The 21,707-nt window shown below is 37.8% G+C and overlaps 1 protein-coding gene across 1 annotated transcript in view; it reads right to left on the bottom strand.

Moving 5' to 3' along the window:
* The window catches only part of LOC135471471 (allatostatin-A receptor-like), a 34,630-nt gene extending 26,550 nt beyond the window's left edge, over nt 1-8,080 (bottom strand). The window contains exon 1 of the mRNA XM_064750717.1: nt 7,299-8,080. Coding sequence (XP_064606787.1) covers nt 7,299-7,717 — 419 coding nt within the window. The 5' untranslated portion in view covers nt 7,718-8,080. The remainder of the gene's footprint in view (nt 1-7,298) is intronic.
* Between the last annotated feature and the right edge of the window lie 13,627 nt (nt 8,081-21,707).

The raw sequence follows: 21,707 nt of genomic DNA, 5'->3' as shown, positions 1-21,707 counted from the left end.
TTGCCATAGTTATCCATGTCACACCTGTTAATGCTCCCGCTACGAAAATAAAAGCCCTAGAGCAACACTGATTACAGCCTTCAAATCCTGATCGGATAGTGTTATCTTTTGCACCTTCCCACATCCATGTTGAACATCCGGCTCGAGAATAAATCCAGGTTTTAAAAATTTCCGGTTTGCAGGTGTAGACAGTTAATCAAACGACACATCCGTGATAGATCCGTCTTTCCAAACGCGGTGTATGTGTGGCAAGACATTTTTTATTATAGTAAACCTTAAAAAGAGATGAGGCGGTAAGGTGGAGATTTGGCCCATAGCTGTTGCATCAAATCCGTCCAAAAATAAAATTTTCTACCTATTTTCTATATTTTTTGTCTATAGTTTTAAAACATATTAGATATGAGTTCATATGTGTTTTTACAATGAGGTATCAAGTTTAGTATCATTATAGAGGTTATATGCATCTAAAAATGCCTAAAGTGTTCAATCTGGGTCAATATTGGACTTCTGGGCCTTTCCAAGTCCTGATATGAGATACAAGAATATGTGCCCCAGTTTGCAAAAAACTTAAATTTTAATACTTTTAAGCATTTCCACATGATCATTTTGGGATTTCACTTATACGACAGCGACAGGCTTTGATGGGAGGAAATTGGGCAGAACTTTGGGGAACCCCACAATCATCTAGAGGTTGATGATAGACCTTCCCAAGAACGAGCATGAGCAGGGCTTGATCTCACAGCGTCCCTGTGAGAGGTTCCTGGATCATTCTCCTGGATCAACTGGAGAGGCTCAAATAAAACAACGATGTCCAAGTTTAGGGTCTGTGGTTTACCGATTATCGACAGACATTGTCACAGACATGTCGAATGGGTTCAGTCTATCCGGAACGCTGTTTCATCGAAGTCCATCTTGCTACCTGTCGTTTAAAGGTAGTCATTAATCTCACTCCTTGCAACTAGCCTTAAATTAACCCAGAGTATTGTACGGAAATATGGATAATTTTACTTCAGTTAAGGTAATTCATGTATGATGTCCTCTCTTTGCATGTTGACTGAGGCACCAACTCTGAGAAAAATTGGGTCACTAGATCAGAGTAAAAGACGTTTTCAGCTTGCACTATTCAAATCTTTATAGGAATGGTAATGTTTTATACTGATATTAATTCCATGTGTAGACGGAATAATATTCCATAAACACGATTTCAATTAATTTACTCATTAAGGTTTTTAATATGCATCAAATCAGCTAAATTTACAATTTTCCCCTCCTTAAGTCTTATGACAAGTGGTCGGATTTCACCGGTTATGTGTGACCATTTGCCAACTTTCATAAAGTCGTCGCTGCTCTTATTTTACTTTCTGTGCTGTAGTATTTTTATTATGTGTTGAAACAATATTTGTGCAAGTAGACTGGAGTAAAAGTGGACTTTAGCATAAACGTTAACCAGGTGACAAATTCTTTGTTAAGGTAAGATGACCCGGACACACGCACAAAGAAACAGACCGGAAAGATGATACTTTCCCTCAACCAACACACGCCGGCGAAGGGATAATAACAGCTTATAGTACTCCCAGGATCAACCGCACAGGACTAAGTAAAGAAAACTGAAAGTAGACCCTTTAGTTCAGATATGATTCACTTGAGAGTTCATGCGTAACGAAATTATGGACAGCCTTTCCTCATGAAAGCATATATTAATTCCAAGGCATGTGTTTCCAAGGGATGTGTTTTCACTGAAACAAAAGAACCATTCTAGAACTTGGAACGGATCGTCTTAGTTAGGAAAGGTGCCTCACTCAAATATTCTTCCAGTCATTTCTAAGGCCTTTATTAAGCTTTGGCTTTTACCAACTCCTTAGTTAACAGCCTGATTGTCGTACTTTCCAATATCCTTAAGTCATTCGCACAGGACTGAAATGAATACAGCTTCTCTTTTCATTACACTGACCGAATTTGTTGTTTAATTAATTTCTTAATTCTTTGGGGATTTGTGTTGAATGTAATTTTTATTTCGTTTGCCGATTGCTGACCTGGTACGTCTGGCAGTTGATATATGAAGGTTTAGGAGGCCTTCCATTATCCCTTGATATTAAAATTTGAAGTTGCCATCAACATGCAGTTCGATTAAATCAACTTTAAGTTAATCGATTTCCTATTAACGTCAGTCATGTCTTTTATAATTGGTTCGCTGGGGACTAAATAAGAGTGAGGTCACATAAGGGTTTACGAAGAACGGAAAAAAGTAATTAGCTGTAAAAAGGAACACGTTTGTAAATCTCACAACTGTGATAGATTTTTTTCATTGATGACTAACATTTTTACACACATGACATGACATGACGAGAAGAACTATTTGTCTATTCGTTCAGGTTTTTATGGTTTGGAAAAGACTGGGTTGTTGCATACTCAACTCTTTTTTGCTGTAATGACTAAGACACTGCTAAATACGACCTGACTTACATGACAATCGTCCAGATCATGTTATTGAGGACTGTTCCTCTTTGTTACTAGTCAGTCGGCTAAAAATTGTTCTTCTGCGATGAAGAGAAGATGCCATTTTCTTAGCATTTTTTAGTGAGTTGGATATAGCTTTATTATATAAACACCAACGCAGCCAATCAGCTACTGACCAATATGGACACAGGCAAGAATCCATCTCAAGCTGCCTTGGCCGATGGCTTTAGTCAAGAGGCGTGCGAGGTGCCTCTGGAACGTCCGTGTGTATTTTTATTTATGTTTCCTCAACCCATAATCCTTACTACTATCTTATAAGAGAAAAATGATTGAGTACGGCTTTAAATCTAATCAAATGAATAAATGAACAACTATAATGATCACTGTAATAAGGATTTCGCTCTGCTCAGTATTATATTGCATGAAAAGCCCCACGTTTGATTATGTCAATCACATCTGGGCAGCTTGACTCATCACAGATATTTTTAATTAATGACTACACGCTCATACTACATCAGTCGTTGTAGTCTGATGAGGATTTTTTGCCAAAAATAAAACACTTCACATAACCAGCTCATCTTTTCTTTGTCATTAATATTAAAAGAATGTCGGAGAGAGAAAAATCTCGCAGCTCCCATGAGATTATGTTTTGAAGTCCTGAAATTTTATTCGATAAACACAATAACAATAACTTAAAGATATTAAATAGATTTTAAATTGTTTGGAGAAGGATATTTCCTTCCGATCTCACTTGCCTTCACTTGTATTCTTCGGTAATTTCATTGCCTTGGATAGTATTCTTTAGTACTCCACAATTTGCAACCACATCGAATTATCTGCTTTAGATTCAGCTGTGCAAGACTTAAAGCAACCAGCCCTAACAACATTCAGTAAGTGATACGCACTTTGAAAAACTTTATTGTTGTTTAATTCCAGTCATGCTTTGTCCAAGTATACCCTGTTCAAGAGTTCCACACTTGTTGGACCTGCTTCGAATTGGATCCTTGAATACTCTTTATACTGAAGACTCTCCCCACTAAAAGTAACTCCGAGAGAATCTAAAACTCCGGGGATTTAAGTCATCTCGTGTGCCATCGGTTTGAAATTTCGCGCCAAATCACTGAATCATGTCTCGCTCCCATAAAAATTTTACTGTTACAAACATGGTAATACGGGCGGCAAAAATTACTATTCAAGAAGATATTCAGCTATAATTTTTTGAAACCTTTTACTAGATTGATTGAATGAATTGTATAGCTTAACACCACATCGACAATTTTTCAGCCGTATCTTGGCGAATTTGCTCCATTGAAAAGTGTGTCTATTTATACTTCACCTTATCTATACGCTTGTTGTGATATAGTGATTTTCATCTGTCCAAGTATGATCGGGTTTTGAAGGCTCGTGAAGTAAATGGATCAGGCCTTAGTGGTACACAAATGATTTCATTCCCATCTTTCATTCGTTGAACAAAAGGATTCTTGTTGGTAAACGACTGTTAAGAAGAAAAACTTAATATATGGATTGTACACCTTCCTTTGATCAGTAGAAGAGAAACAAAGAAAGATATGCCTTTATAAAGGTATCTTGACTTTATCCTCTTTGTGAAGAAACTGCTTTTGAGTTGCAGTCTTGATCCTACATGCATCTTATTTCCCAAATCTTAGGATTTAGTTAAAGATTTCTCATACATGCTGATACACAATGATAGTTTAACTCTTGTGGGATCCGCGAACAACATGTAATGCTTAAACATCTGCTAACAAATCTTGTACAAAATCGAGATATATCGACATCATTTACCTTTTTTCATTACCAAGGGGGGTTACATGAGCACGTCCATGATCATTTTTTAAAGGTTTACGCAGATTGAAAGTCACCTTTTGTAACCATTGTAAAACAAAACCCATAATTAAAATCCAGAGCTTATTTACTCCAAGTTTCTACTTTTTGTGAGATAATCTTACATCAATTAAAGAGAAATGAACAGCTGCACCATAAAAACGATGATTTACTGGGACGTCGTATAAGAAAACATGTGGCTGCCCGAAGAGAGAGATCAAGAGAGGGGGCTATGGCACTACATGGTTTTCGCATACCATTGAAGAGCTGCTGTCATGTACTAGTGAGGCGGTAAGAGTTTCCTTCTCCTCCCTCCCACACACGACTAATTTATTGTTCTTGAGTTATTGGGAATCACGCTGAAACCGGATCGAGCAGTAGCAGTCGGGCCTCTAAGGCTGCACAAACACGTGTATATACAACGTCCCAGCAGCCTGTTTCTGCTGGACGTCCATCAAAGCAATAGGCTTGCCGACGATCGCTGACCACTCATCGCGCAGAACAGAATGCGGGATGAGCAATAAGGGCTTCCACTCACACCTAAACAGTGCTATTGTTGACAATTAATAACCAGTTGTCGGTGCTTTCTCTCTGTCAGGCGTGATTGATCATTAATTTATCTTTCAGCTGTACCTAGATATCTTACCTATCGACTCGGTTTCTAAACCAGGCTGATACCGTACTGCACGGCGGACAGATGGTTTTGATACATGTGCTAGGCTCGCTACACGTTGATCACATTTGCAGCCATTTTCTGGCGGCTCATTACACTGGGTACGTGTTAGGTGTTTATAACAGTCAACTTGCGTTCATCATCGCCTACAGATTGTCCCTATCTTCAAAATCTCAGCAAAGTTACAGGGATACACACGTTCTGAAAATTAATATTGCAAGTCAATCTGCTTTTTGATAATCTAATTGTTCAAGTCTGATGTGCAACAGCTAGGCCTGAGGTTAACATTGCCAATCCGGTGGGTTTTATATCGTTACTTAGTTAAAGCGGTTTATTGAGTTTCGGCACATAACCATGTGCAGAATTAACAATGCTGAAAAGTACACAATTGGCAAAGCCAAAAACTGAAACAGTATGGGGTAAGTCTAAAAAGAATTGATTGAATTGAATTTTTCGTCATTCCATGTTCGAAATGTTAAGTTTACAGAAATGCATACACAAGTAGCATGTATGTAGAACATGGATATAAAGCTCAAAGTCTTGGGTTATATTTGATGGTAAAAAGAAATTTGAAGTTTGCTTTTGTGTGTATCAGGTTCTAAGTAATGTTATGAACGTATTGTAACAAGTCATTTATAATATTTATTTCTCCAAGCAGGATTTATAGAGCAGTTTTATTTAATGGGATTTTCATTTTATCTCACACAGACCAGTATCAAACATGTTCATGAAATGAAAATTGATTATTTCTAAACAAATTTCATTTAGATATGCTTTTAATCTTTTTATTAATTTTATTTCAATTTTGAATGCAAAATAAAGAAAGGCAGCCTTGTTGATAATGAAGATCTAAATCATTTGGGATATAAAAAGGCATTCTTGCTGTGCATAAAGAGGACAAAATTGGAAATTTATTTTCTTAGATTATAGCACCCATCTGTCAACGCAGAATACAATTATCGGTTGGCTCACAGATTATGCGTAAATACTTTGAATGTGACTTGTTTTTTGCTACAAACTATAAACAGTCTACGAGCAAAGATCTCATGAATCGTTAGCACTGTAAATGACGGAAAAGAAGTGCAAAATGCCACAGTATGGTCACTCATGACACCATACGCGTTGTCGCTCCAATGCAAACACGCGCATGCCAAAGTAAAACCAATAGTTGAATGATCCATTTTCAAAACCAATAACACCAATTCCTTCATACTGAAAGACAAAGAGTTACATGCCAGAGAGAACCATTTATCAGTTTGCAATTCTTGTAAGAGGTGCAGGCGATATTGGTTTCACAGTCAGTACAACCTTCGCTTTGAACTAAGCTTTGTCATAGAGGGGCGTTAAATATGAGAAATGCACCGTTGGAGCAGGGAAAATAACTTGTAGTGAATGTCGATTTATCTAGGTCCAGTATAAACACAGGTATGTTCGGAAACAGATATTGTATCGCGATTTCCACGTTGGACAAAACATATTAACGTTCTGTAATTTCGTCTTTGAGCTTTGTGGCACAATGTTTGTTGCAACTCTCAATCAAATATTAATCAACAGAACTAACTAGTTTTTGACTGATGTTGCTTAACATACTGAGGTTCAGTAATTCTTGACTCAACCCAGAAATTACAACAAAAAGAACAGGGAATTCCTTGTTTTTTCTTAGCGTAAAATATGTATTGTATTTTAAATTATGGAATCCAAAGTTAGTTTATTAAAGCAGCAGCAATAGCTCAAAGTATGTATGTCTCATTTGTTTGAGAGATGGAACATTTTTGTGAAATTCTATGCATTTAGCACCATGGGATTCAGAACTGCAACAGGAAAGGTGTATGATCAGATACATTTGCTTATTTCTAAACCAAATCACCCGCCATGTAAAACTTTTTCTTTTATGTTACTAAGACAGTCATAGTAATTAGTATGGGAGTCAACTATTCTAATAACAGTATTGACATTTCCTTAAATTAATGTATAGGAAGATTACATTCACAGGATTTTCTGTCACTCTTCAATAAATTGTATGTGCCTTTGAATAGAAAAAAAGACTTTGATACCCTCCATTCCACCCCAAACCAAAATTGGGCCTTTAATTAGTAAAACCACTACCCGTATATACCCACTTTGCTGTTTGTTGACTTCCACCGGAGAGATCGAGTGTACAAATTATGCTATAATCAAGGGTGAGCGTTGGGGCATAATTCTGCCTGATTACTGTCTCGGTGGATTTAAACTACAAACATAGCCACATGGCCTCTAATTGAGCGTTAATACGACACGATCTGGCTTACGCATGAGAGCTACTGAGACTTGAAATGTATACACTTACCGCTCAACGCTGACCGAGGTTAAATTGATGATAGAAGAAACGGCCGAGAGCATTTCTACGAAGCCCGCAACTTTGCAAAAAGCTCTTCCCACACTCCAGTGACTGATGAAATAGCGGCTTGTCACGTACGGGACACACACCAACAGGAACAAGAGATCAGCAATGGCTAAGCTCACCAGAAACGTTGTCGTAACATTTCGACTTTTTCTGTCCGCCAGCACAGCAAAAACTACCAAAAGATTTCCAACTATCCCGACTAAAAACGCCAACCCGTATACAACAATAGTAGGGATAAAATGAGGCTCTTTTATCCAAGGTTTGCGTAAATTTTCAATATCACTATAGTAAAAAGAATTTTCCAGAGAACTTCCGTTTTCAGCTGAATCATCGAAATCTCCGTACTCCATCGTTGTGGCCATGTGAAGTTTCCGTTAAAAGTATCTTTCCAGGAATTTACCGTTTCGTGACGTTCTCCATCGGTTGTGAGAGACTTGTTCCAGGTGAAACTAACCAAAAGACAGGAACATTTGACAGAGACACGCCTTTCAGAGCAATCAACTGTAAGCTTGCTCTGCCGTCGACCGGCAGACTGCCCAACTGTTCCGTTCGACTTTTGTGGCACAAATATAGTCAAGCGAAAGGCGAACTTATTGCCCACATAAAACTGGAGCCAAGGCAAGTCGATAGATAGACCCGCGGTGTCAGGTACAGGGATACAGCGGTAGCTTTGAGCGTAACCTTTTATCCAGGGAATACAGAAAAACAGATCGACCTGTCTGTAAGGCTGTATCAACCTGCAGCTCGCATCGCCTCTCTCAGTTTGCATTTTATTCAGCCCAAGAACAGGCTCAGCGTCGGCTGGCCGGCCATTGGCTAAATCCTCAAACAGCATCATAATGAAACCTGGAACCATTCTCAGTATAGAATGGGCAAACCAACTTTGTTCTACCATGAACAGTTGACCTATGAAGAGAAACTGTCAGGGCATTGACAAACTGCAAGAATACTTGCTCACAAATGCAGAATCGACTAAACTTTCAAAAGTCTGAGCTAAGCATCTTATTGGTTTCCCGCAGTCTTCAAGGTGTTGTCTAGTTATTATGACATTGAAACGTAAATGCCCCCATTTTTGCGAATGGCTTGTCAATGAATCTTTCATATATGTGCTTCACATCCTCGTGTAGATAAAAATCATTAATTAATGTGTTGAAGCTTTTCTTTATATAGTACATCACATCTCCATAATGGGGTGTTTCCTGTATGTGTAAAAGTTCCATTTCAACATCAGTATTCATCATAATTTACTTTTTCAACTGGTCTATGTTTTAGGGTTATTACAAAAGCGTTTCGTGTTTTACATAGTAATCAGTGGATACTGAGTGACAAATAAATTTACCAGCGATTAGCTGTTTACGCTTAACAGTTTCTTCCCGTTCGCTTTCAAACACATAGAGAAAAGAAGACACGCTTGTCATACGTGTCGGACGATGCTGAGTGCAAGTCATTCAGCGTCCGCCTTTCTTATTCCGAGTTTCATGTATGCTTCGCGCCTTGTATAAATTGATACATGGATTGAAAATAAAGAAATTTAACATATGAAGTTTTGTGAAAGAGGGCCCCAGATCCCAGCATGCAAACTCTAATAGTGTAATATTTAAATTAATAACCGTTGTAAGTTAAAACGTATCCACCGGAAGCGGTATGGCGCAAGAGATTATGCCTCATGAGGCAAAAAATTGATCCGTTTATATAAAATATGGGATAAATTAGACTAAATGCATTCTGAGTGAGGTAGAAGTGAGCACACAGAAACTAACTCAATGTGAAGAGTACTGGTTTAAATTAGCCGGTGAACAAATCGAGTAACTACGATATTGTCGATTAAGGATTTCGACACTCGTTTGCCCACAGCGCCATTTAGTGAATAGTGTTGGTGCAAAAACTTTATCTACATGGAATTAAAAGTGAAAGGAAAACAGTTTTCAATAATGCACTCATGTATTTCATGAGCAGTAGTGAAACAATACATTCTGACAACTGGTATGTTCAAATACAATTCCATTAAAACAGAAAACACTCTCAAATGCTCTCAACAGCCTTGAGGAAAGCTTGAGGGTCTAATGATGATCATCACGTGACGTTAGCATAAAGCTTCAACATCTTATGCAGTTGAATTCATTCTATTGGGACACCACAAAACCAATGAAACAGCACACACAGGTGCTCTGAAAAAAGACATCAAAAGTCATGAAACTACCCATTACACATAAACAGGTCACAAGTATAAGCAGATGTTAGGGGACTTTTAGAGTCGACATGTCCAGTTAAGGACGGCTAAATGCATTCCTGATCTGTTACAGATCCATTCGCTTATAAATAGTTTGGGAGTCAGTAGATGATCTACAGAAATTGCTGATCACAAATCTCACTCCAGGTAGTTCAGTATTGATTTTTAGGGAATAAATTTGGGTATAAAAAACATAAAGGTACGATTTGCCTTCCCTCTTCTCTTCTTCCTCTGTGTAATTACGTGTTATGCGTGAATAAATTACGCATCAATTCACGACCAACTTGCTCCATCACAATCTTTCGCAGACAGGTACCATTCGAGTGGGCATTTTCTTCAAATCTGCTGCATGTCCACGTTTCATTGTATTGAGGGATCTCGACTATAAACCGTTCCATACAATACCCTCATGTTGGCTTTCGGTGAAAACATCAGCAGAAATTCGGGCTGAAAAATATCAGATGAGCAGCTGTTGAAATACAAATGTCAGCGGTATACCAACATGTGGGTTGTGTTCGGGGATTCCCCTTCATACACTCTCCGAGTGAGCACAAGGACCTATAGCCATTACTGGCCTGCGGTTCAAGTGACTCACGGGTTGAACAGCTTGGTAACGGCGTGTAACGAGGTCCCGGATTCACCCGGCAAAACCTCCTTAACCAGGTGTTGACGTCTGACCACCTTTTAAACACATTCGTGTACTGAGGCAATCTGTATCACTACATGACGAGAGTTTTCCATTGCCTGTACGCTTCTTCATGTTAGGCTCCACTATAAGTTATCTATGAACAGTTAGGATAAGACCCTGATAATACGACATGAAGAATCGAATTTCATACTTTTCTCGTGTTACTTGTACAGTAATTACTCCAATAATTCTCTATCCTACACGTTATGAAATGATTTCATATACTACATTTTTTCTACGCAATCAGGAGATTCGTCACCTTTACGCCATTGATGTGAATTGATTTGACGATTTGAATTCATATCATTCCATATTCACTGCAAAGGGGTTTGTGGCCGTAATAAACATTTTGTTTAGAACGTAATGAAATGTTTTCTTATCTGTTAAGATATGAAACTTTCCCTAAAAATACTCCTGTTTTTCTAACTTGTTTTTCGAACTATGGTGTTATTTAGAAAGAAAAGATTCATAACAGCGTGCTGATCATAGAAAAGAGTTGAACTCTTCTGCAACACACCCACTTTAAAAGAAAAAAGACAACGGTTCTAGTTTTAATACCCGGATAGCATCACGACGTTGATGGAGTCGTATTTTGCGGGTCATCCTGATCCATGCTTGGCAGTGTAAATGGCAGCAGTGGGATTTTAATCTGAGCTGTGTGATAGAACTAGTTGAGTAGGGGTGTGGTAGAACTGTCGGATATGTCGCTTGGCTTCTGGCGATCATAATTCATGTGCTGGTTCATGTTAGAGAACAAAAACATGTTCAGCTGACACTTGAAACATGTTGCATGAGCTCATTATTTCTCGTGCTATACTTTGACCTCAAGAGCGTCCGTTTGATTGACCTTCTCTGCGAAATGTAGAATGATGGAGTAATGGTTGGACCGACTGATTTGTCATCAGATACGACATTTCTCCAATGATATATTTTCTGCTTGTCAAATATACCACCTGAGCAAAGTTCTGACGGTCGAACACTGCCTCCCCAGGTGGACATCCGTCTTCACCTTGGTAGCATTAGTCGCATTAGGCATGCAAGAAACGTCCGCTAATTTCGGATTGACCTTACAACGCTCATCTCGTATGCCGTAAGATATCACTAATGTAGCCTTCGCAACATCGCCATTAGTGCCCCACCTTCCACCTCAGAGCATTTCCAGACTGAAACACACGAAGTCAGAACGGATAAAAGAATGTATCCGATGTGTACTCTGCATCAAGGAATTTAATTGTGTGATTTCACGGAGAAAATGCCCTTGCTTAACGAGATAGTAAAGGCTGTCCATAAATATAAATCAAATACGGTATACTGAGCAAAAACAGATTTATATGCGAGTCTAAATTTCATTTTTGATGTTTCTGTCATCACTGAGCAAACACGGGTTCTGATCACCTTTAAAAGTTTTGGCAATTCGAATTAACAGACTATCCAATTTTTTTCTATTAATTAAAGGATTTATAGCAAGCCGTAGTAATCAGATTCAGCACGGATTCTTGTCTGTGGAATAAGGGTAAAAATCTGTTTGATGGATTTGTAAAAATAGCGGTTTACCTTCCCTGGTAAAAGGAGTAGGCGCTCAGTTCAAAGAAATATTAGCACCAGCATCTACCCATGCGATTAATAAATAATCAGAATATGCCCATAAGGCATGTCGTCACGAAGCTACGGCGTATAACAGATTGATGAAAGAAAATCTGACTAGTATTGGCTTAATTGCTGATAAAAAGGTTATAAAAACAGAAGAAGGTTAAATTTGGATATTCTCGATAAAAAAGTACAAACTGAACAAATACAAACAAAGCGTGTTAGTAAATAGTCTTAAAACATTTTATCAATGATTCATTTGCAGACGTAAACGAAGTGGAAAATCTGAGCGCTAGCATTTTCTTTAACACACCGCAAATCCAGTGAAAAAGAAGGCAAAATCGCCTTATCAAAAGCAATCTGTTAGAATTTATTTCCGCTGTTGTCGAACACTTCCGGGCCCCGCTGAGCTAGTACAGATATCCCGAAACGGATTCTATGGATAAAAATCCTGTGTTTTTTTCTTTGTTGGTTTAGTTTTAAGGTTCACACTGATATGCTGGAATTTTTGGGCTGAAGCGATGCATATACTGTGCTATAACATGATATAGTCTCGTATCTTGTGCCCTGTTTTTCACCACCAGGAAGCTTGAAGCTATGTTCGGTAGTGATCCTCGAGGCGAAAATAGGAACGTTTTTCCAGCAACGTCATTTTCATGTCAGCTGGATGTGAAATTATCTGTTGAAGATGTGGCCAACGTCCTGGCGGATACACGGTTGGCTATAGACTCATCACCCAAACCCTTATTTGACGGACATTAGTATGCAGCAACTGTCTCTACCAGACATGGTCTTCAACGTCGAGCAGGTCATTTTCTACCTTGTTTTGATATTAAAAACATATCTCTCCATTTAGATCACGTTTACACCATTATTTATATACATACGTAGATGCATATATATATATATATATATATATATATATATATATATATATATATATATATATATATATATATATATATATATATATATATATATATATATATATATATATATATATATATATATATATATATGCCCTCGACAAGACGTTGAAGTATCAGAAAACAAAGGAAATTCTGAACGTGATATTAGATATTTGTAATGATAATGTGAATATTGGCGATTTCTGGGCAACTCAGTTTCTATTTCCACTAGCAAGTATACAATGTACGTGTACAAAGGAATATCCAAGTTGAGAAAATTAACAGATGCTACTGGAGTGTGAATGAAACATCTGTATGTCTTTAGATTAATGTATGTTATGGTATTCATGATCTAGGAATTGAAGTCTAAAATCAAGCTGTTCATGTGTTGTATCACTTAAGAATTACCAGTCGTTGGCGACTAAATATAACAAAAATATGTTTACCGGCCCAAGAGCAATTCGAAACCCTCGGATTAAGACGCATATTACGTTAGCAGACTACAACGGTAATCTTCGGTCAGATTTGACGGAGGTGTAATAAGTATTTGGTCGGGAACGCGCCGTTTTAAATATTTACACGACATTTAGGTCCTCATTGATCTGGTTTAATGTGACTGGCCTCAGATGCTGAGTTGCCCAGTCAGTCTATATCCCCCTGCTCTGCGAATGATTTTTTTCAGGATCTTGAGTTGCTTTCGACTTAACATCCAGTCCAACGAACAAGAGTCGACGAATTGAGTTTCGGGTTCTAGATTTCTGCACTTGTTTTATACTTCATAACATTGCATAGAGCTGAATAGGGACTGGTGTTGCAGTTAATGACCTAACATGCCCATCTGCCGATTTACACACCAGTGAATAGACACCTAGATTGAATGTTTTAAACATACAAGGAACAGTACCATCCTAATGTGCCTCGTTCAGCCTGATCAACAAAAGCCAAACCATCGTACCGTTTTAATGACAAGCTACAATCGCAGCGTTATATTCCACTGTAGATAACTCATTCAGAAAAGACATCACGGATTAGGCCAGATCGGACGAAAAAAATGGCTGGGCTGTTAAGCTGGAAGGAGTCCACGGCGCCGATAAGTCAAGATTTCGTGTATTTAGTATTCGTTTACATTATCTAGCACAGAGCAATTATTCAAGAGAAAGCCGAAATAGGCTAGTAACCAGCAACAACAAATATTAGCAACAAATAAACGTTAAAATGTGTCCGCGACATTTTTATGCACGCTTTGAATATAACGTGAAGATTTATTGCTTTCAGCCTTTGTGATTATCTCACAAATGACTTCAAATTCCAACATGTTTTTCGTGTTTATCGCGATCTCCTCACATATGACCCTCTATTCCAACGTGTGTTCCATATTTGTCGTTATCATCTCACAAATGACTCTCCATTCCAACACGCGTACCATGTTTGTCGCCATCATCTCACAAATGATTCTCCATCCCAATACGTGTACCATGTTTGTCGCCATCATCTCACAAATGACTCTCCATTCCAACATGTATACCATGTTTGTCGCCATCATCTCACAAATGGCTCTCCATTCCAAAACGTGTACCATGTTTGTCGCCATCATCTCACAAATGACTCTCAGCCCCAACACATGTACCATGTTTGCCGCCATCATCTCACAAATGACTCTACATTCCAACATGTATACCATGTTTTCCGTCATCATCTCACAAATGACTCTCCATTCCAATATGTATACCATGTTTGTCGTCATCATCTCACAAATGACCCTCCATCCCAAAACGTGTACCATGTTTGTCGCCATCATCTCACAAATGACTCTCCATCCCAATACGTGTACCATATTTGTCGCCATCATCTCACAAATGACTCTCCATTCCAACATGTATACAATGTTTGTCGCCATCATCTCACAAATGGCTCTCCATTCCAACACGTGTACCATGTTTGTCGCCATCATCTCACAAAGGATTCTCAGTCCCAACACGTGTACCATGTTTGTCGCCATCATCTCACAAATCACTCTCTCCATTTCAACATGTGTACCATGTTTGCCGTTAAAAACTCACAAATGACTCTCCATTTCAGCATGTGTTCTATGTTTGTTGTCATCATCTCACAAACAAATTTTCACAGTAGCTATTGCGTAGCATTTTAGTGTATCTATGGTCATGGACAATTCCTGCCATATTGTCTTTTCCTTTAGAATCTGCACTAAATACATAATTTATTAAGTAGTACATCAAAATTCAATGTTAAACATATGATATGGAAAGAGAAGTTTTTGACTTTTTATATAGCCTTAAACCGATCCTGATTTTAATATACTTTTGACGTTTGGTTTTCGTTAATTAAATGTTAATTGTGATTGATGGTTTGAATGAGACTAAAATCGAAAATAACCAAATCGTATCATGACCTGATTAAACCGAACAAGCTAAGAATATAAACGCTTACAAAAACTATTTAATAAGCGCTGTAAAAAAGTTTACCATGTAGAAAAGTTCATGCTAGAAGGCAAACATTAGAGTCGTTTCATTTTAAGATGCCTTACAAGGATTGTTAATTTGGGATATTAATGCCTCATAATCTACCCGAGGCAAAAAAATACAACGAAATAACTGCCAAGTTTAACGATCCAAAAGGAAACCCTCGGCTATCTCCGAGTGTAATAATTCACTGTTAAGTAGATGTTCTTGGCAAGGCAATCAACATCATGACCATAGAAGAGCAGCATGGTGTTCTAGATTCGCTTGACATGCCAGCAGCTAAATGACACCTAATGGTCTGACACAATCAACATAAAATTTGATCCAAGCCAAAACAGTTTGACCGAAACCGCTTTCTAGACGTTTATCTCAGTGACACTTTCACGATATTCCGTCAAGGCCGGTTATTAATGTCCCTTCTGGCAAATACAAATCTTTTGACTTCGTAAATAAACAGTATCATCATTCAATCGACCTACTGGTCACAATGTTCCCTCATCGAGTAACATTATATTTGGTCAACTTGTGTGAGGATGGTATTAATCATTTAAATTTAGCCATGCCTAAGTAAAGCGTAAAAAATGCGGTGACCAATTACATTAAAACATACTGACTGAGTTGCCTTGACGGAATTATGTATGATTCCAAATATTACGCAAAGCCTTGTACACAAGTTACGATTCCCACAACCATTTGCCTGTAACTACTATTCTTCCTACCATAAACCTTACCAAGGTCTCAAAATGGATATAAGTATGCAATCTATAGAAAGCATTCTGAGATCACGAATTTCCAATAGTTATATGTACAAATCCACCTTCTGCAGCGCGACAGACCGACGATACTCTGGAGGGCAATTTAACAAGGTAAAGGAAAGATGAACAATTCAGGTCTATAAACCAGGATCCTAATCTGTTTATCACCATCAACATGTATTGGATCAATCCATTTTGGTACTTGACTCAAGGCCAAACTGTGCACCAAATCGGTGTCTATTTCATCCTGTGACGTTGCTGAGAGAAAAACACACCAACCTCCTTTACACAGATATTAAATATGACTATGTTGCATTTTAATGCCATTTCTCATAATGGCAGTTTTGGTAGTCTCTGAAAATGTAAATAGCACACCACCGATATTTTTGGGGAGCCAGTTAAATTTGTTACCCTGCCAAAGCTGTTTTCCTGGAATTAAATTGAAATACACTCGGCCTCTGTTTTCAAGTCATTTTGCGATTTATCTGGATGTATAGATAAGGGAGTACTGCGTATAGCCTCAAAACATACATATGATACGTTAATGCGTAGTGACAAGGTATTACGGTGAAAGTGAAAGATGATTGGAGGTAGTTTTAACCCGTGATCAAATCCTTTACATATTGCGCTGTTCTGAAAATGAGTAAAGCCTGGATTAAGTTGGAATGACCACTCTACGATTCATAAATTACATAAACAGTTTCTGACATGCCGTCTAGATTCGTAATAACTACGTTTTCTTTGTAGCAGCACGAAATGGTCATCACTTAACGACGAAACTGGAATTGTTTTTGCTAGCTATCTGTATCACGAGTCTGATTAGACATAATTTGATGAAGAATGCGACAAAAGACATATGGCTACTCAATGATTTGTACACCAGCTGAATAACAGTTTTGGTTGTTTGGAGGCAAAACACATAAAATAAATCACTTTGTGTCTCCCAAAATTAGTACAATCGATATAAGGTGTCGGACAGTTAATCCGTTCTTTCACCCAACAAAGAAGTTTCTGGTACTTTATCAAGATTTAAGCGGACGAGTTGTTCTAGCAATGTAACATTTTCTGACGCCCCAAATTCCTAAGCGTTATCGGAGTCATAAATTATAGAAGTGCGATAGCTATATTCGATTGCGCTCTCAATTTAGGAGAAAAGTTGTGGGAAACTGCTTAACACTCGAGACATATATTCCATACATCAGACAATCGATTTGAAAGCGAATCCAGAAAGTGCAACAAAGAGATATATAAATACACCCAACACTATCTATGGATTAAAACCAACTTTTGGTACTCTTCTGTCCATGTCTTAGTGAGCTTTAGATATCCACAAATAAAGAACTTCATGTAAACAGCAACATTAAGATTGATTCTTTTTCTGACACTTGGTTTTGATTACATAATCACCAGGAACAAACCTATAACCAAACCTAAACCTTTCCTATCAGATGAAAGATGAGGTCTTATTAGACTGTTCTTATTCCGCCACTCGCAGTATCCTCTTTTTGAGGGATATCAAACAACGGGGAAAACACCATTTTTCGTTCTGACAATAATATTTCACAGTAAACCGACCGTAGCTTATTAGGCTGACGTGTGTTTCATTGTGGTTTAACTTCTCTTCTAACATCCAAAATGACAAGCTTTCAAATGCATATTTACGTATGCTTTCTTTCCAGACATGACCCTGTCATGACCTAGCGGAGCCCCCAGATATTTTTTGCTCCCACATAATCTTGCAATATGTAGAGTGCTAACACTCATGATAGTATGTCCTGTAAAATAGTGCTACAGGACATAAAATATCTGTGTTCTTAGTTAGCTTTAAAAGGCTTGTTCCATTTTAAGACGAAGTGTAATTACACATAATAGCTTGAGATCAGCTCTTTTGACGGACTGGTCTAGACATCCTCATGAGAATATGGGTTGATGGCTCTTTGGGTTGTACTTTTCTGTAATTAACGCTAGTCTTTCGGAAAATTGGTTACATTTGAACGTACACTTTAGATTTTATGTAGGCCTGACTACGTACAAAATTTTGTGTGCTTATTACTTTGGCTATATCTTAACAGAAAAATATTTTCTTTTATATTTGGTTATATTTGGTCTGAAGATAATTTGACTTACGCGTAGGTAGCCAGTATGGAAAAATTGTGAGTGGTGTTAGTGACGCTATTATCTGTAGCCTCAAACAACTAAGAAAACTGAGCCGTTGTCATTAAAAGAGAGTCTTGTCAAGACTTGCATTTAGGATTAAAGTCACAAATAGAATGAACTCTGCATGCAACGATGTTACATTCAAAGGGATAAGACTAGCTCATTTATTAACTCTACAAGTAACGATTGTTTTCGATCATGGGATTTAGCAGCTTATGTATTTTACTTTTTGAAATCAGAAAATATTGGAAGAAACAATGTGAAAGGCAACGTGTAACTGGTCTTATCAAGTGTTTAACACTTGAATTAGTCGACTTAAATTCATGCCAAATATTTGACATGTGGAAGATTGATAAGTCAAAAGGGTGTATCAAAGAAGTGTTAGGCTTAGGCAGGAAGCGCTGCGGCCATTAATTGTTCACTGTAGCCTTAACAACACAATATCGTCACCTGAACTCGGGAGCTTGACGCCTAATGGAGAGCGGAGAAATACAACTATACAATACTGGTGCAAGAAAGATCATTTCAGCGTGCAGGGTGGTTTACTGTTTTTTTTGACGGAAAAGCCGTTGTCGACATGAATGCTACAGATAAAAGTTCTCAAAGAGACTTTCAGTGCGGGTTCCATACCACCGAATTCAGTTTGTTTATATGTGTTCGGATTCCTACAGGCATAAAGCTCCCTTACAGCAATTATAAGAAAAAAGAATAGTAGATATACACAGGTAATAACCGCACGTACAAAGGAGAGACTGCAAAAGCAGATAAATAGCATTTAGTTCATATCTACAAATAATGGTCGTTCACGAAATATATCACTGACAGTTGTTGTATATAAAGTATACCAATACATTAACGCTTGAATAAGTGCATAATTATATACACACACGCGCGCACCCACGCATTTATGTTCTTGGGTATGGCGTTAAAATATCAAATAAATCTTTACATGGATCTGTACATGGATATAAATGCAGCAATTATTTTAAAATATCGATATAACTTACGTCTTAAACATCTGCTCTCTGAAGGGATGGGCGATCGACTTATAGCTGGTGACTTAAGTCTTTACAGGAAATTCAACGAATACCACAAAAACAAAGAACACCTGTAAGGTTCATCTACAAATCCATATCAACTTTAGTTGGTACATACATACATACATACATACATACATACATACATACATACATACATACATACATACATACATACATACATACATACATACATACAAACTTGGAATTATACCCTATGCAATGACTTAAGTTTTGTAATGAATTTTGCAAAGGAAGTTTACTGGAGAAATTTGCCTTTCTTCCTACTTATACGTATAATTTATTAAAAGAAAGGCATCAAGTGATCATGATTTGTGTGCTCATTGCCAGGTCAAAGATTATTTGCGTGCCTGTAGTGTGCATTTTCAATCACATTTGCAGAGCAAAGTTTTCGTTCCGTATATATAATGGGCATCTTTTCTATACTGAAAATACATTTCATACCGCTGATTTCGTGTTTTGTGAAATGTTTTCATCTTTTGTATTCTCAAACAAGGTTTTTTTCAATGCATTAATCCTCCTAAATCATACTCCGTTTGACTCCTTATTGTATACAAATAATTATTTGCTGAGGCATGGTTGGAATACACCCTCGAACACGTCTTTTAGCCTTTAGTGCAGGGCCAATATACTGGTATGTACACTTGCACTGCTAGGAAAATCTGTGTCTTTTGTAGAGAAGTTCGCCAGTTACTTGTCACTTCTCGGGTTTTTTCCACATGGAACATGTGCGCCATCATATAACAGTAACGCTGCTGTACACGGCGTCAACAAAAAATCCCCCTATCAATCTGAAATGACACAACATCCGTGGATAACAAACTCCTTCATTAATTGCTAGTGACGTCTGGTTGTCAATTCTAACGGCGTTTCCGAACCAGTGACCGATGACTGGTTAGAAAACACGATAGAGTAAACAAAGAAACGTCACCAAGTACAAATGAAAGAGTTTGTTATCAAAAAGTGATATGTCATTTTCGTATTTGGCACCTGCTCCAAAATGCCTCTACTGAATGTAAATATAGATACTATAGTGGTATCTGTAATCCTTACATAGCAAAACCAATAATTTCAATAGTTTCAGAGTGGGTGGAATTGTTTAATACAGAATATTACAATAGTAGCCATCCCAACCTTAACTGTAATAAAACCGATTTGTTGCAGTATACGTTTATCCCTTTCCATGGTTATCATGGTAACAAGAGTGGCAGTTTCTCTATAACTACCGTATAAATAAAAGTAAGCCTATGGCTTTGTGTCTGTTCCATTTGTTTTCCTTTTGAAGTTTTAATTTTTGGTGCATACAAATATACAGCAGTTACTATAGCAGCGTCATAGACAGATCTCCTACATCCGCTGTATGACTTCACGCCCTGCCTACAGCTTCATTTGTTTTGCATGTTGTTTTTCGGCGTATGCACGGATACAGAGGTAAATGCGGTCGCGTCTCACACTCCATGGTGGCCATGGAATTCAGATTCACCATTATCCTACATCCACTACATAGATAGGTATGATTTTCTCACGATTGCTTCAATTCCAATTATTTTGCATGTTTTTTTTTTATTTTGGACACATTGATGGTTAGGTAACGATGCGTGATGCGGTACATTTATCCATATCTGTGGGTGCCATGTTATCAAGATTGCCCCCTTTCCCCACTATCCTCTCACCCCATATTAGGACCAAAACTGTACATGTTAATTCACATGTATTTGCATAAGAATTCCTTCTCATCTCATTTTATGATAGGGTTTCATTTTAATATTTAATACATGAAAGCGTCCATTCAAACCCATGAAATGCTTTTCCTCAAAGTTACTAATTAAATACTGCTAGTAATCTTCTACCAACCGCTGAACCGCCGTTATAAATAGGGTCAAGGTCGCCTGAAACAAACCCACATTTATTACATTTCGTTTTTTTTTTTTATTGCATTTCGTTTTGCGTCACCTCATATTTGCTGCCACAAAATGTATTACAAACGCCTCTGTTAGCAGGTCTGTGGGATTGTCGGTTTTGAATTAGAGTTTTTAGGATTGTAATTTTGCAGACGTAAGTAGTCCTGCGTAAGTCTTAATCCATCAAACGGTAAACCTTGAACAAATGTCCGGTATAGGTCGCCATGTTGCATAGAGTTATCAGTGATGAATCTGTCCTATTATGCCGTCTGAGGCTTTGAACATCTATTCACTGGACCCAGACAATTCTCAGCTCCTGATACCTATTAAACATGAATCTTAATGCATTTCTTGGATAGGAATTCTTTGTGTTTTGGGTGACAAATAGGGCATATTGATCACATTGTTGGTTAGCGTACACTAAGCACGAAACCGACAGTTAATTAAGTAATGAGGCTCAGCTTACAACGGCCCTTGTGGTGTAATCTAGTTCAAGGCGTCTGTGGTTTAGTACTTGTTATACTCCAGAAACACCATGTGCTATGGCCGGATATTGGCGACAAACGCCCATTTATACCGCGAATGATG

The sequence above is a fragment of the Liolophura sinensis genome, chromosome 7, assembly GCF_032854445.1.
Source record: "Liolophura sinensis isolate JHLJ2023 chromosome 7, CUHK_Ljap_v2, whole genome shotgun sequence".
Classification (NCBI taxonomy): Eukaryota; Metazoa; Mollusca; class Polyplacophora; order Chitonida; family Chitonidae; genus Liolophura; species Liolophura sinensis.
The sequence above is the reverse complement of the archived record's forward strand: the minus strand, read 5'-3'. Positions and strand labels throughout refer to the sequence as shown.